Consider the following 18,058-nt stretch of genomic DNA (forward strand, 5'->3'; position numbering starts at 1 on the left):
TTGCACCATTGGAATACAAGTCGATTTGAACAAATTCATACTGGTATAGTTCATTTTATGAAGCTACAGGAAATTAGCTATCCTTGAGTGTTACCACAATACGACCAATCCTTCGCACCCACCATATAGGCCAATTTTGTGGCGTTATTAGTTGCCTGTGTTTACAACAGTTAATATAAATTTTGGCCACAAACGAAGTTCCCATTGTTTTGTTGCCTTTTCCTGAACTGCGATGGCGTAGCCAAGAATTCAGTACAACCGGATTTGTGGAGAAGCTATATTATCAAAAGAGGGTCTCAAATATATCATGTTTCAACTTACAAAATACCATGCTCCCAAATAGGGAATTTTAGGGACTTTTGGGAAAGCTAAGGAACTTTCTGCATAAAAAGGGAGTTGAAAGGGACATCAGCCAAAAAAAGAAACTTTGGGACTAATTCCGAGCCCTGAATATTCCCCCAACTCGTAAATTACTATAAAGAAGCATGTAAAAAACCCTTTATCCCCCCCGTACAAAACCTGTCAGCAGGGTAATGCATTTTCAAGCACACTTCGATCCTCCTGGTCTACATTATCCTGGTACTCATCGCTTTGAAAACAACTTAGAAAAAGGCTTTTGGCAATTATTTCAGAAGTTTGAAAATGTCAGATACGCTCTTTAGGCGTAACAGTGAGTATTTTAAGATTGGAAAAGTATGGTTGAGTATTTTAAGATTGGAAAAGTATGGTGGAAACCATAAAAATTATTAAACTATGGGGGGGCATCAATGTTCGAAATCCTAGTATTTTCAAAGATGACTTACCTATGAGCTTTCTCATAGGCTTTTTGAGCCCTCTCCAAAGATGCAAGCTGTTGACTTAAAGCAGACTGTAGCCTTGATCCGTCGGTCATCACCTGAAATATTTCCTTAAAATGAATTTACATATAATTTCCATTTATGCGTGGGATTTAGAAACAAAAATGTAGCTTTTATAGAAGGCCGTATCAAGGGCGTACGGTTAGGGGGTTTGAATCCCCCTCGAAATGTTTGTCTGAATCGTAAAAACATAACAAAAACGAACATAAACAAATTTTGTATGCGTTTTTTATTTTATTTTTTTTTGCCCCCCCCTTAAAAATTCCTATTGTGCCCCCCCCCCTTGGAAATCCTGGATACGGCCCTGCTTTTATGAGAAAAATACTTTAAAAACAGGTACGAAAGTTTTTCTTTTTACAACTATCATTCATATGAGCTACTCGCTATTAGTACAAGTTGATAAGGAAATATGCCCTTAATATTTGCCATATATTGTTTTCAGTCGGGAAAATAGAAAGTACTGGCAGTGACTTAGATAGGAACTAGAAAAATCCCCCTTCCTGGAGGATTTTTCTAGGATATAGAAAAATTCAACATAAACTTATTTGCTAAAAAGGACATTAGCGACGTCAGAAATTGAATTAGCCTACCATTAAAACCTACTCACAAAGTCAGAATTTTACCACAAAAAAATACCACATATATAGAATGTTTGCCAACCATACCATGACAAATTATTGAGGAAGTAGTATCTTGTCATTCGGTTGTCAAGTTCAAAGCATCAAAAGAGAAGGAAAAATTATTGGAAGGCAAATCCTCTAATTCCATTGAGCGAAACACATATTTGAAAAGAATGCAACATAAGATGAGGGTTATACTAAGAACGGTTACCGCAAGATTGAGCCTATAGATCGGACTTTCCGATCTTCAACAAGGATATGCATAAGATTTTAATTCAGGAAGGAGGATAGGGTATAAAAATATCTAAAGAAAGTGTTATCTTAATCATTACACACAAGGTTTTGGCTGAGCAAGGGGCTTTGAAGACCACTAAACCGACTCCTAGTTGTAATCCAAACTTCCAACACCAAAGATTCGCATTTTCTTGGGTGCAATTTCATTGCAAAGGTAATATCACCCATCTTCAGACAGGAGTCAAAACATTTTTATCCTCTTTACTTACCTTTACATTACCATTACTTAAAATGTTCACATAATGCTAAGAATATTACTCAAGAGTACAAGGGGAAGCCTAAAAAAACCATCGTTTAAACCATCGAATGAATAACTTCAAATAGTTTTATAACATGGCCCATAGAGGGGCAACAGAAAAATGGTCGGCCCCAAATTTCACAGGAACGAGATAAAAAATGCGAACGAATAATTTCGAATAGTTTTACAACATAGCCCATAGAGGGGCAACAGAAAAATGGTCGGCCAAAAATTTCACGTGAAAGAGTTAAAAAAAAGCAAATGAATAATTTTGAATAGTTTTACAACATAGCCCATAGAGGGGCAACAGAAAAATGGTCAGCCCCAAATTTCACGGGAACGAGTTAAAGAAAAGCGAATGAATAATTTCGAATAGTTTAACAACATAGCTCACAGAAAGACAACAGAAAAATCGTCGGCCCCAAATTTCACGGGAACGAGTTAAAAAACAAGAGCTAAGAGTTCCTATGGCACTTGTGACGAGGCCGGAAGAGCCAAGAGCTCATATGACATGAGCTCTAGCAAAATTCTAAGAATCAATAGATTGATTTGAAAGGAAAATCAGAGGCATAATGCCAGTCAGGATTTAAAATAATTGCTCTGAGACACGAGGTCCTTCTAAGTATCAAAATTCATTAAGATGCGATCACCCACTCGTAAGTTAAAAATACCTCATTTTTTCTCATTTTTCCTCTCCCTTCAGCCCCCCCCCAGATGGTCAAACGGGTGAAAACGACTTTATCAAGTCAATTTGTGCATGTCCCTGACGCGCCTACCAATTTTCATCGTCCTAGCACATCCAGAAGCACCAAACTCGCAAAAGCACTGGATCCCCCCTAACTCCCCTAAAGAGAGCAGATCCAGTCCGGTTACGTCAATCACATATCTACAACATTTGTTTATTCTACCCACAAAGTTTCATCAGGATCTCTCCACTCTAAGCGTTTTCCAAGATTTCGGTTTCCCCCGCCAACTCCCCCCAATGGCACCAGATCTGGTCAGGATTTAAAATAAGAACTCTCTGGTCACCCGTTCTTAAGTTAAAAATACATCAATTTTTCTAATTCCCCAAAGAGAGCGGATCCGTTCCAATTATGACAATCGCGTATCTAGAACTTGCGCTTATTCTTCCCATCAAGTTTCACCCAGATCTCTCCCATCTAAGCGTTTTCCAAGATTTCTGTTTCCCCCCTCTAACCCCCCTTGTCCCCGGATCCGATTAGAATTGGAAATGGAGCATCTGAAACATAAAATCTTTCTATATATCAAATCTTATTAAGATCCGATCACCCATTTGTAAGATAAAGATAACTCAATTTTCACGTTTTCCAAGATTTCCAGTTTCCCCCTCCAACTCCCCCCATGTCACCAGATCTATTCGGAATTTAGACTAAGAGCTCTGAAGACCAAGATCCTTCTAAATATCAAATTTCATTAAGATCTGATCACTTGTTCGTAAGTTCATTCGCCCAAAACTGCATGGGAACGAGCTAAAAAAGCGAATGAATAGTTTCTAATAGTTTTACAACATAGCCCACAGAAGGACAATAGAAAAATGGTCGGCCCCGAATTTCATGGGAACGAGTTAAAAAAAGCGAATGAACAATTTCAAATAGTTTTACAACATAGCCCACAGAAGGACAACAGAGAAATCGTCAGCCCCAAAATTCACGGGATCGAGTAAAAAATATCGAATGAATAATTTCGAATAGTTTTACAAGATAGCCCATAGAGGGGAAACAGAAAAATGGTCGGCCCCAAATTTCACATGAACGAGTAAAAGAAAGGCAAATGAATAATTTCGAATAGTTTAACAACATAGCCCACAGAAGGACAACATAAACATGGTCAGCCCCAAATTTCACGGGAACGAGTTAAAAAAAAGCAAATAAATAATTTGGAATAGTTTTACAACATAGCCCACAGAAGGACAACAGAAAAATCATTGGCCCGAAATTTCACAGGAAGGAATTCAAACAAGAGCTAAGAGCTCATACGTCACTTGTGACGAGGTCTGAAGAGCCAAGAGCTCATATGGTATGAGCTCTAGCAAAATTCTAAGAATCAATAGATTGCTTTAAAAGGAAAATCAGAGGCTTAATGCCGGTCGAGATTTAAAATAAGAGCTCTGAGTCACGAGGTCCTTCTAAATATCAAAATTCATTAAGATCCGGTCACCCACTCACAAGTTAAAAATACCTCAATTTTTCTAATTTTTCCTCTCCCTTCAGCCCCCCGGATGTTCGAATCGGGGAAAACGACTTTATAAAGTCAATTTGTACAGCTCCCTGACACGCCTACCAATTTTCATCGTCCTAGCACGTCCAGAAGCACCAAACTCGCCAAAGCACTGAATCCCACCATCTAACTCCCCCAAAGAGAGCAGATCCAATCCGGTTACGTCAGTCACGTATCTACGACATTTATAAGCATTTTCCAAGATTTCTGGTTTCCCCCTCCAGCTCCCCCTAATGTCAACAGATCTGATGGGGATTTGAAATAAGAGCTCTGAGAAATGAGTTCCTTCTAAATATCAAAACCCGTTCTTAAGTTAAAAATACCTCAATTTTTCTAACTTTTCCAAATTAACAACCCCCAGCTCCCCCAAAGAGAACGGATCCGTACCAAATATGTCAATCTCGTATCTATAACTTGTGCCTATTCTTCCCACCAAGTTTCATTCCAATATCTCCACTCTAAGTGTTTTCCAAGATTTCCGGTTTCCAAGATTTCTGTTCCCCCCCTCCAACCCTCTATGTCCCCGGATCTGATTCAAATTGAAAATGGAGCATCTGAGACATAATATTCTTCTATATATCAAGTTTCATTGAGATCCGATCTCCCATTCGTAAGATACCTCGATTTCACGTTTTCCAAGAATTCCGGCTTCCCCCTCCAACTCCCTTGAATGTCACCGGATCTGGTCGGGATTTAAAATGAGAGTTTTAAAGCACAAAGATCCTTCTAGATATCAAATTTCATTAAGATCTGATCACCCGTTCGTAAGTTACGAATACCTCATTTTTTCTAATTTTTCCGAATTACTCCCCCCCCCCCTAACTCCACCGAAGAGAGCGGTCCGGTCCGGTTATGTCAGTCACCTATCTTGGACTTGTGCTTATTCTTTCCACGAAGTTTCATCCTGATCTCTCCGCTTTAAGCGTTTTCCAAAACTTTCGCCCCCCCCCCTAATGACACTGGACCCGGTCGGAATAAAAAAATAAGAGATCTGAGTTTCGAGGTCCTTTTAAATATGAAATTTCATTACGATACGATCACTCTTTCGCAAGTTAAAGATACCTCATTTTTTCTATTTTTTAGAATTAACCCCCCTCCCAACTCCCCCAAAGAGAGCAGATCCATTCCGGTTATGTCAATCTCGTATCTAGGACTTGTGCTTATTTTTCCCACCAAGTTTCATCCCGATCCCTCCACTCTAAGCATTTTCAAGGAGTTTAGGTTCCAACCCCCCCCCCAACATCCCCTTCACCGGAAAAGGTTGAAATTTAATATAAGAGCTCTGAGATATGATATCCTTCCAAATATCAAATTTCATTAAGATCCGATCACTCCTTCGTAAGTTAAAATTACCTCATTTTTCTAATTTTTCAGAATTAAGACTCCCCCCCACTCCCCCAAAGAGGGCGGATCCGTCCCAGTTATGTCAATCACGTATCTAAGACTTGAGCTTATTTTTCCCAACAAGTTTCATCCCGATCCCTCCACTCTAAGCGTTTTCCAAGATTTTAGGTTCCCCCCTCAATTCCTCCCAATGTCACCGGATCCAGTCGGGATTTAAAATAAGAGCTATGAGACACGATATCCTTGCAAAATTCAAATTTCATTAAGGTCCTATCACCCGTTCGTAAGTTAAAAATACTTCATTTTTTCCAAATTAACCGGTCCCCCACTCCCCCCCAGATGGTCAAATCGAGAAAACGACTATTTCTAGCAAAACCGGGATAGACAGACAGACAGACCGACAGAATTTGCGATCGCTATATGTCACTTGATTAATACCAAGTGCCATAAAAAAAGCGAATGAATAATTTCGAATAGTTTTACAACATAGCCCATAGAGTGGCAACAGAAATTGCCGGCCCCAAATTTCACAGGAACGAGTTAAAGAAAAGTGAATGAATAATTTCGAATAGTTTTACAACATAGCCCATAGAGGGGCAACAGAAAAATGGCCGGCCCCAAATTTCACAGGAATCAGTAAATAAATAAAAAAAACTTCAGACCCTCCGGAATTTCTCAGGAAGTGGCCAAATCCGAAGTTTTAGAGGGTAGGATTTATGAGGAGTGTTCATCACTGTGACGGCCTCTGACAACAAGTTTGTAAAAGCACTAGTACTGATAATCAATAAAGCGCTGTCTAATTTGACTGATGAGCGAACCTTGTGACTAATAAAGGTGAAAGACTAATTGAGAAAGTAAAGACAAGCTAAAGGAGCCCTGGGCTTCTCAGAAGGAACTTTAGATGTCTAAGCCGTACGTAGAGGGATTATATCCCTCTAAGTAGAGGGATTATCTCCCGTACGTAGAGGGATTATCTATAGAGGGAGTACGTAGGGATGACTATCTCCATTACAAGGAGGGTTGACTTACTCGAATCTGAACCGAGCTTCGCTGGTTGAACAGAAAGGCTTCTTTAATCTCTTTCGAGAAACAACTTTGATTTCATTTTATCTTTATTTTCTGGAGAAAGGAAACCCATTAGGGCATTGGACGTCTGGGTATTTCTGACTTCATTCATGTGAAAAATGTTTTTTTTTTTTTTTTAATTATGGCCTTAAACGAATTTTCCCAAAGTCGTGCCTATCTAGAGAGTTTTTTTTACACCGGAAAACGAGCAATTATATTATTACAAACGATCTTATTAAACGAACAATAATCAAATATATGTGTATTTCGTCTTCTGGTAAACAAATTATTATTGTAATTATTCTGCTGCAATGCGTAACATTTGATACTAAGCAATTAAGAATCTTAGACTCAAATCACAGCTATCAAACGGGAATGTCTGTCTCTAAAAGCTTAGAACAAACTGATTTTCCAGGAAACAAATTGCGTTTTGAAACTCCTCCCGCTTCTACACAAGGCTTTCTATCCTCAGTGGTCTCTAGTTTCAGTCAGTAAACGATTCATGAAAAATACTGGGGGGAAAACTGTGTCAACTGGTGACAGTTCCCCTTTCTCTCTGTTTTCGTGTATTCTTTTTCGAAACGTAATGTTGGTCTTCATTCAAACTAGGAATTACAATCTCGAATTCTTCAAAATTTGATTTTGAAGGGCATCTGTTCGCTGCTAGGTTGCTAAAATTACAAACCATCAGCCAAGTTGTGTTTCATACGGATACTTAAGACTGGGAGTCAGTTACCATATTCTTACACACCAAAACAAATTTCAAGTGGTGCTTCACCCCACATATAGCCTATAGTTCCCAAATAATTCTGGTGAAAAAAAAAAATCCGAAGGCTCAAGGTACATGACATAAGATTAGGTACAAAAACACATGCTTTAATTTTCTCAGTTCGTCATCGATTTTATTGCTCGATGTCCAAGATATTGCTAATATATAGATAACATTTAATGCTCAAGTTTTATTTTCCTGAAAAGTTGGTATTGTGTTCTCTTATGGTTAAAAGTACCTTCAAAAGATACAAAAAAAATATGTCTACAATTTTTTGTGGAAGTCATTTGGTATTCGTTGAAATTCTCCAACACTAAGCTGCTAAGATAACCAGAGCCTTAGGATTTTCAAGGAAATTTAACAGTAGTCTTTAAATTATATTTGTCAATTAGATTTTCAATAAGTTGTGACAACCAAATGCTATTAGGCAAGAAACAAATAGGAACTCTTCCTCGTAAACATTTAAAAAGGAATTAACGGAACACAATTTGTAATTAGCTATTATGGCCCATATGAAAAAACCGCGTTTGATGTGTAAGAAACTATTAAACAAAACTATCCTAACAAAATAATACTAGATCATGAAACAGGAACATAGAAAAAGTAAGGAGAACTAAAACTAACTACTTCCTTAAACAGTTCGTGGTAACGAACTGTAGGTAATAGCGACTCGTCCCAAAAGCAACAAAAACTAGAAATTTTGTTTTGATAACAATAGACACATCAAAGGAATTCTTTTTATGCTGATTCCAAATACATGGAGCTCATTAAGTTTAATGTCACCCATCAAAAGCTGCAAGCCTGAGAAAATTACCTGGTTTCCGAAAAAAAGGGGATACACCCCCAAAAAGTCAAGCGACTTAATAAAAGCTCACAATCAGATTTTACCTAAAGCAAATGTTCACAAATAAACCCTTCTGGGGACTTGTGTATCATTTGGAACACACTCAATAAGTGCATTTAGGCTCTTTCGTGAAACAAACTACGATGCAGGTGCATTTTAATTAAATATTTTATATATAGAGGTGATTAGGTTAGGTTAAGCATTTGATATAATGCACCACACCCCCCTAATGTACAAATTTATAGCCCAAACTTTAGTTAAGCTACTGAAATAAAACAAAATATGATGAAAATATCGTAAGAGCATAAAGTTATGTTGTGTCCATTGACGCACTGTTTTGTTGTGGGCAACAACCCCTTATCCTGGAAAAATATAATTGCCCCTTTTTCAGTTTTTGGCAAATCCCAAATCTTCATTTCAAAATCCATGTTTAGACACTATCTTCTATCACTATGCGTAGTGAATTAAATTGAGTTCCGTCTTTGTGGCTATGAAACCGGATTTTCCCATCGTAGTTTGTTTCACGAAAGAACCTAACTACACTTATTGAGTGTGTTCTGAATAATACACAAGTACCCCATTCCGTTCTAGAGACATTGTGAGAAGGACCCCATCCCCCTTAGACATATTGAATTGTATCAGCCGCTTGGACTTTTAACATCGCTCTTTACTTTCATACGAATGTTTTCTTTTTTATCTTATAACGAAAGTCGGCATAATGAGTCTTCAAAAAAGCCTGAAGAAACGATCCGCCCTATTGATCTCTTGGTTCCGTGACTAATGTTTCTTTTTTCTTACAATTGCGTTTTACAGCTGGAATGAATCATCAGGAAGACAGGTGACTAACATTCAATACGTATAAATCTGTGATTTGTTCAACTAGAAAAGAAGAAGAAGATAAAATACAGAGTAGCAATTTTTCATTAAATATTAGTTTTTAACTAATATTTAATAATAAAATATTAAATTTTAGTTTTAGCCTGAAATGCAAAGTTCTCCGATCGGCTCTCAACAACGCTAATAAATGAATGCTCAAACTCCGTTTAGCTTTGTTTCCCTTAATATTAATGGTACAAAAGACAAGGATCTACTGATAAGTGAGCTACTTGAAAATGATATTGTGTTTCTACAGGAGCACCTTCTCTCTAAAGTGAATGTTGATAGCCTAAAGCGTTCTCGGACCCATTATACCTTCTTGAGAGCCGCCCAAAAAACCCGTGGAAGACCATCAGGAGGTCTGGCCATCTATTTCAGACACAAGACTCAGCCGATATTATTGCAAAGCGACGCTAACATCTTAGCGATAAAATGTGGTGATACCGCATTTATAAACATTTATTTCCCCTGTAATAAAAAGACTGTGCAGTCATTGTCTAGTTTTTCACAAGCATGTAATCGCCTACGAACACTACTTAGCGACCTTTCAAAACAAAATGCCAAATGGGTTCTCGCCGGTGACATGAACACTGACTTATTATCTAATTCCGACCGATCTGAAATCTTTCTCGATTCACTACCTGGAGGATTCCATCTTGCTGATAAAGATCTTCTATTTACTTATATTCACAATCGTGGTGGTCTTACTTCCAACCTTGATCATGTAATTGTGTCAGATTCAACTCTACTTTCATCAATAGTTCATGTGGAAGACTCTAAAATCGACGACGATCATTTACCAATTACGTGCCAACTATCTTGCTCCATGGCAACCTCTGTGCAACGTAACTCTCCCAAGTGGTTCTCAAAGTTAAATTGGGAAAATACCAATGTTCCACTTTATGTATTGACATTGTCCCAGTTATTATCATCTATTAAAGTGCCTTTCCACTTATTGCAAACATCTGTATCTACAACTTCAACGCGGATAGATATCAACTCGTATTATCAGCAAATAGTGTTCTGTCTAAAGTCTGCCGCTAAAACAGCTGTACCCTCCGAGTGCGTGCGAACGGGTACTCGCAATCCCTTTTGGAAAGTTGATCCTAAAGTGAAGATAGCTAAACAAAAAGCTAAGTTCTGGCTCCGTATGTGGATAGCCTGTAATCGTCCTTCTTCTGGTTCAGTACATCAAATAAAACAGAAAACCAAACGAGAGTACAAATATTCCCTGCGTAGAGCGAGACTGAATGCCTGGGATGGTCCTTGTGACAAGAAATCCTGGGATCGTGTTATAAACAGTGTTAAGTGTTCACCTCCAATTAATTCGTCTCTTCGGCTATGTGACTTCGTTTCTCATTATAAAAATAATTTGCTTTCGTTTAATATTAATCTCCAAAATCATTTTACAAAGCTTGTAAACTCAATCCTCCCAATTCGTATCAACCAATCTCAAGTGTTGTCGGTGGAATCTGGTGTTATACTCCAAGCTCTTATGCAAGTGAATAAGTCTGAGTCTCTCGATAGTGATGGTCTTTGCTTCAATTTTTTTGCCTATGATTGTCCTGAACTGCTGAAGCATTTGCAATTATTGTTTCAGATGTGTTTGGCACAGTCCGTTGTGCCAGATAGTTTTTTGTCCGGTTGTATATCTCCCATAGTCAAGAGGGGTAAGGACCCCAGTGCTTGCTCTAATTATCGTCCTATCACTGTGTCTTGTTTTGTTAGTAAGCTATTTGAATATGTACTGCTACCGGCCATTAACTCCAAGTGCAATTTTACACCCTTCCAGCTTGGTTTTAGAAAAGGTATGGGCTGTTTTCAAGCTCACCATATTGTGGGTCGGCTAATGAAACAAGCTGTTGCTCAAAAAAGTCCCCTGTATTGTTTGACTGTTGACATATCTAGTGCTTTTGATAATGTAATTCATTCAAATGCTTTGTTTTCTCTAGCAGCCTCGGGTGTTAACCTTTCTATTGTTTCCGTGCTTAAGTATTGGTATGCTAATTCTTCAGTTAGGGTGAAGTGGAATGGTACGGTAGGGGAGTATATTCCTGTTAAAACAAGAGCTAAGAGCTCATATGGCACTTGTGACGAGGTCGGAAGAGCCGAGAGCTCATATGGTACGAGGTCGGAAGAGCCAAGAGCTCATTTGGACGAGGTCGGAAGAGCCGAGAGCTCATATGGTACGAGGTCGGAAGAGCCAAGAGCCAAGAGCTCATTTGGCACTTGTGAGAAGGTCAGAACCTAAAGTTAAACTTTATAGCACAAGATCCTTCTAAATATCAAATTTCATTAAGATCTGGTCACCCTTTCGTAAGTTACAAATACCTCAATTTTCAAAATTACCTCCCCCCTCCCAATTCCACCAAAGAGAGCAGATCCGGTCCAGTTATGTCAGTCACGTATCTTAGACAGGTTTCTATTCTTCCCATCCAGTTTCATCCTGATCTCACCGCTTTAAGTATTTTCTAAGATTTCCGGTCCCCCCAACTGCCCCCCCCCCAATTACGTTTGATCCGGTTGAGATTTAAAATAAGATATCAGAGTTACGAGGTCCTTCTAAATATGAAGTTTCATGAAGATCCGATCACTCCTTCGTAAGTTAAAAATACATTATTTTTCTTATTTTTCAGAATTACCCCCCCCCCCCCGCAATTGAGCGGATCCGTTCCAATTATGTAAATTACGTATGCAAGACTTTTGCTTATTTTTCCAACCAAGTTTCATCCCAATCCCTCCAATCTAAGCGTTTCCCATCATTTTAGGTCTCCCCACCCCAAACTTCCCCCAATGTCACCAGATCCGGTCAGGATTTAAAATAAGAGCTTTGAGCCACGATATCCTTCTAAAAATCAAATTTCATGGAGATCCAATCACCCGTTCGTAAGTTAAAAATACCTCATTTTTTCTAATTTTTCAGAATTAACCCCCCCCCCCAACTACCCAAAAGAGAGCGGATCCGTTCCGTTTATGTCAATCATCTATCTAGGACTTGTGTTTATTTTTCCCACCATGTTTCATCCCGATCCCTCCACTCTAAGTGTTTTCCAAGTTTTAGGTTCCCCCTCCCAACTCCCCGCCCCCATCACAAGATCTGGTCGGGATTTAAAATAAGAGCTCTAAGACACGATATCCTTCTAAACATCAAATTTCATTGAGATCCGATCACCCGTTCGCAAGTTGAAAATACCTCATTTTTCTAATTTTTAAGACTTACTCCCCCCCCCAACTACCCCAAAGAGAACAAATAAGTTCCGATTATGTCAATCATGTATCTAGGACTTGCGCTTATTTTTCCCATCAAGTTTCATCCCGATCCCTCTACTCTAAGTGTTTTCCAAGATTTTAGGTTTCCCCCCTCCAACTCCCCCCAATGTCATCAGACCCAGTCGGGATTTAAAATAAGAGCTCTGAGACACAATATCATTCCAAACATCAAATTTCATTAAGATCCAATCACCCGCTCATAAGTTAAAAATACTTCATTTTTTCTATTTTTCCGAATTAACCGGCCCCTACTCCCCCCCCCCAGATGGTCAAATCGGGAAAACGACTATTTCTAATTTAATCTGGTCCGGTCCCTGATACACTTGCCAAATTTCATCGTCCTAGCTTACCTGGAAGTGCCTAAAGTAGCAAAACCGGGACTTTAGGTTTTCCCCCTCCGACTCCCCCCAATGTCATCAGATCCGGTCGGGATTTAAAATAAGAGCTCTAAGACACAATATCATTCCAAACATGAAATTTCATTAAGATCCAAATACCCGCTGATAAGTTAAAAATACTTCATTTTTTCTATTTTTTGCGAATTAACCGGGCCCCCACTACCCCCCAGATGGTCAAATCGGGAAAACGACTATTTCTAATTTAATCTGGTGCGGTCCCTGATACGCTTGCCAAATTTCATCGTCCTAGCTTACCTGGAAGTGCCTAAAGTAGCAAAACCGGGACAGACCGACAGACCGACAGACAGACAGACAGACCGACAGAATTGGCGACTGCTATATGTCACTTGGTTAATACCAAGTGCCATAAAAAGGCGTTAGGCAAGGTGCCGTGTTATCCCCGAGCATTTTTAAATGTGTTTTAGCTTCGTGTCTCCAGCGTCTTCAACCGTCAATTTTTTACAATGATAATTTAGGCATTAGTCACGTTGCTTATGCTGATGATGTTCTGCTTCTTAGCCGGACAAAAAATAGTCTAATTACCAACTTCTACCGGCTTTCAGCCACACTATCCACAGTAGGCCTTTCAGTTAATGCCTCCAAATGTGAGTTTTTGTGTTTTGGGAGTCCTCCACCAGCATCACCTCTTTGCTTGGGTTCTTTATACCATGTTCAGCAAGTATTAAATGGTTGGGTCTCTCTTTTTCCACGTCGATTTCGTCTACTTGCTCCGCTATTACGTCCAGCGTGCTGAAAAGTATGCGGGTTGGATACGCGAAAATTTCACCAAATCGTGGTCGGTATAACCGAAATGGACTATGCCGTCTTTATTCTAGTTTTTGTGCCCCTGCTGTTTTTTATCTTTCTGGTTTTGCTTTCCTCCTTCGCAAGAAGGATACAAAGAAAATACACTCAGGATATTTTAAGTATTGCAAGTATTTGCTGCGTCTGCCTTGGTGATATCGGAATCATACAGTCGTCTCTAAATTTGACATCGTTGATGCGCCCTCGCGACTGAAACATTTATCTAAAGATATTTGTTTTAAAACTCGGCAAATGGTCGGTGTTTTTGACCCTCTTTGGCCATTTTTTGATTGGAGGTAATTTATTTATGTTGTATGTCGTTATGCTGCTATGTTATTTATGTTGTTATGTTTTTTGTCTTGTTTTTTTCTTTTTTTGTGTGTTTACTCCACAGTTTAATGTACTTCGTGGGTTATAAATAAATTATTATTTATTATTATTTAAATTAATCATGAATTTTCAGGAACGGATATACTGGTACAGCTTATACTGAGGCTTCAGAATGTCTTTTCATGTTCCTACCCCCCATCACTCCCCCCTCAACATCTGTGTTAATCTTGAAATATGTTTAGACTAAATCTGCAGATCAAATCAGGCCCCAGGAGAGTTTTCTGAATAACTTATCTCTAGGCCACTCCTTTCCTACTTGTGGGACTTCAAAGCGTTTTTTTTTTTAAATAACCCTAAATTCGAAGTTTAAGCAACGGAATAATTTTATTTGTTGCAACAGAAGTCCTTTTCAATCTTAAATGGTTATCTGTTTCATTGACTTCGATCCAAAAGTTAATCCCCGCGGCTTTGTATGATACACTAGCATTAAAACGGACAAGTGACTTTTTGCTAAATTATTGAATAAACATTTTTGAGCTGCGTATCAAAGATGTATCTTATAAACTACGTTTATAATGTACAGTGATCAATTTTATTTGAATATTTTAACATTAGCAAATAAACGGATTGCTTCTTTATTCATTTCTTATCTAGGGAGTACAGACTTTCAGAAATGTACATCGGGTGTCATATACCAAGCATGGCGGAACTATGCCAAGCGCTTTAGGGACTGTGTCAAGCGTGGCGGTGCTACGCAGCATACTTGGGACTCCGAGGTGTACACCAGGTGATGAAAAGTATGCAGGCCCTAATAATTTATCATACATCACACACCGCCTTTTTTTTTGCTGTTTTGTAAACTTCAAAGACGTACACGAAAGACGTACTTGACCAGTGTTCTATCAGATTGTTCGACATATAGGGAATACGGCCGGAAAACAAGATTTTGTCATGATTGTTTTACAGCATAAAACTTTTGGACTATTAAGTGTCCACGGGCCCAGTCCTCTGTTACAACCAGTCTCTGAGAAGTTTTATGATCCTTCAGATTCTTAATACCCCTCATGTAACAAGCTTAACCATTTTCTCTCTGATCTCTCATATTTTCCACATTATTCACCTAATTACGGGCTTCATCGAAGGCAAACTTATTCTCCACTGAAGCAAATTCTTCGTACGTGCCGATCTAGCTGTAGAATCTTCCCATCTGTTATAAATATTGGGGTTTGCTAATGTTCACCTTACCACAAGTCCAGGCAGTGCTAGACCCTTAAAAACCCTCAGATATTGATCTACTTCAAACATACATTTTCTGAAGGCTAGAGCTTTCCACGTGATGGTTTTAAAAGATATTGAATATGTGGGTTAAATTTTAATGTTTGATCAGCGATTATCCCATGATCATTTTCATCATTCATTGATTCTAAAGCCCATACGTGTATATGTTGTTCATCATATTTATCTCATTCTTAGGTTATAAGAGGATAGGTAAACCTTAAACTGGGCAAAAGAGACTGGGTAAATCTTAAATTGACCTCGTTGGCACCAGTCATCCGTCATTTATCTGAATTGTTTCTAAATGAAAGGAACGATTTCTTTGATCCAGTGTCAATTAATTTTGATCTTAAACAATTTTCTGTTTCTTTTTCTCTCTTAAATGATGCACAGCAAACTCTATTTGATACGGAATAAATATTTCGAGACCTCAGAAACATTAAATGTCTAGGCATAGCCCTCTAAAGCGGTGTCAGTTGCGAGGGGTAGGGCTATTTACCCCCAGCCCAGATTTCGAGAAATACCTTTTTTCGATATTTTTATTGATAATTGTTCTTTTTGGCTATATAAAAAAAAGAAAAAAAAGAAAAAAAAGAAAAAAAGAAAAAAGAAAACCCAGAAAAAGTAGCTCCCTCTTGATTTTGAAAGTATATTTCTGACCCCCCCCCCCCTACATTTCCATGAATTGATGCCACTGGAAGTCTCGACAAATAAGAAAATATACACCGAACTTGTGCAGTAGAAACTCGCGAATGCTCGGTTGTTTATCTTAATTATTGGTTGACATAATCAAATAAACATATCTAGAGTTATTCAAGACATCAAATAGAAAGAAAGTGAAGCATTTCAATTAAGACTAGTAACTTACTGAAGACAGATGAAGCCATGTGTTTGACGAGAAGAAATTAGTCTTAATTACACCAAGTGATACATTGCGTATCGTTGCATATCTTGATAATCTCGCATATCACTATTTCACACTAACCTATGATTGGGATCCAGTGCCATATCCGGGGGATCCCGCGTTTGAGTCCCACCTCCCCCCAAAATTTTGGCCGACTCGTAAAAAAGTAACTAAAGAGCACATAAACATATTGTTGATGCGTTTTGCGTTCTTTACCATTACCCCCCCACCAAAAATCCTTGATATGGCCTTGTTTAGAGCAATGACCATATCTGAACTCTGCTTGGGTAAGTTCGCAGCAATTCCAGGACAAGCAGTACTGTTCCTCTACAGCCGGTAAGTAACATATGACCTAATACACCAGGTAGGCAACTTCCATGCTGTTTTGCTTCCCAAAATGAAGAGTACCTACATGTAAAGGTAGGTCCGATAACCTGCAAGAGGAGACCACCGCACTGATGACTTGAAGAGCGACAGTGTACGGCATTGGATCTACATTTTGAATCACCCCGAGGGATGTCACCCCGAGGGATGTAGTCACCCGAGGGATATAATCCCTGAAAATTCACCATTTGATTCCTTTAAAAGGAAGTTCAGCAACACAATTCTAGATATCAAACCTAGGTAAATGATTGACAAATGCCATATCACGTCCTTCTTTTATTATATAAAATAAACAAGTTTTTAAAACAGTTCGTGGTAACGAACTGTAGTAAGGAGCACCCCGGCTCAATAGTAACCAAAACTCTAAAAAACGGAATTTTTATAACAATAGTTACATCAAAAGAATTACACTCTAATGCTGATTTTAAATATATAAGTTTCATTAAGTTTAGACTTACCCATCAAAAGTTACGAGCCTGAGAAAATTTGCCTTATTTTAGAAAATAGGGGGAAAACACCCCTTAAAAGTCATAATAAATAAAGTTTAAGATTCTTTTCACATATACCCCAAGGCTGCTTTATTAAAAAAGTATGATTAGGGTCCTTTCAGCACTCATAATAAGAGACAGGTAAAATTTGCTAACATCCAAAATAATTACAGAATAGCCAATAATAATAATTACTGAAAAATCATTTTAGTTGTAGAAACTGAAGCTTCTAGCTGTGCTCTGTCACTTTTGGCTGTTAAAGGGGAACCAGAACTTTACATTTCCAATCAAATGACCCTCCTCTTAAGTTTATTTGACAACCCTTTCTATAAAACCTTAGTTGCCCGCAGGGCATAACGTACAACCCTTGCCCCCAGACTCTTGGAGGCTATGTCAATCCTAAAACCTTTGTTATGTTATCTCTGGACTATTATTTGAACAAAATGGCTTTCTCAAAATTTCTATTAGATTCATTTGGGGAAAAGAGGATGTGGAGAGGAGGGCGCATCATCTTTCCTTTAAGACTTAGGAGACAAATTTCCTATTGATCCTTCAGCAGGATAATTCATCATGTTGTTGACATTACTCGCGTCCCAGAATATCCCTTAAAATGATCCGACTGAATATTTTTTTTACATGTCTAATTGGTCATAATCAATAAAATTGGCCATATAATGACACAAAAATAGGTTGCAACAATTAAAAAAGTCCCACGACTTGTTTAAATCTGTTAATCTGGTTTTTGTCAAATTCGTCTCAGCATTAAACGACAAGAGGCTGACACACTGGAGGACCCTCATCCTACATTGCAGAGTAGTATAAGGAGGAGCTCAAGCTTTTTCATCTCTTCTCAGTCCTGGGTTCCTTAATCAAAATTTAAGTTTCTATATATCTATTTATTTAATATATTAATATCATTATAAAAATTCAAATTTAACGAACTATAAAAAAAAGCGCGAAAAATGGATATTAAACATGTTCCAAATTGGACAATATTGACGTGACAATCTTCCAAACAAGGCATATGTAGATTGAATTCTATGCCAAAAAATTAACAAAA

General features: G+C 38.3%; 1 protein-coding gene across 2 annotated transcripts in view; it reads right to left on the reverse strand.

Annotated features, from left to right (window-relative positions):
• Positions 1-18,058, reverse strand: part of LOC136037277 (formin-binding protein 1-like) — a 124,095-nt gene that overhangs the window by 56,851 nt on the left and 49,186 nt on the right. For both annotated transcript variants that reach the window (XM_065719914.1, XM_065719913.1), the window contains exon 5: positions 804-895. In XM_065719914.1, the coding sequence (XP_065575986.1) occupies positions 804-895 (92 nt within the window). The remainder of the gene's footprint in view (positions 1-803; positions 896-18,058) is intronic.

This window comes from Artemia franciscana, chromosome 16 (assembly GCF_032884065.1).
Source record: "Artemia franciscana chromosome 16, ASM3288406v1, whole genome shotgun sequence".
NCBI classification, from domain to species: Eukaryota; Metazoa; Arthropoda; class Branchiopoda; order Anostraca; family Artemiidae; genus Artemia; species Artemia franciscana.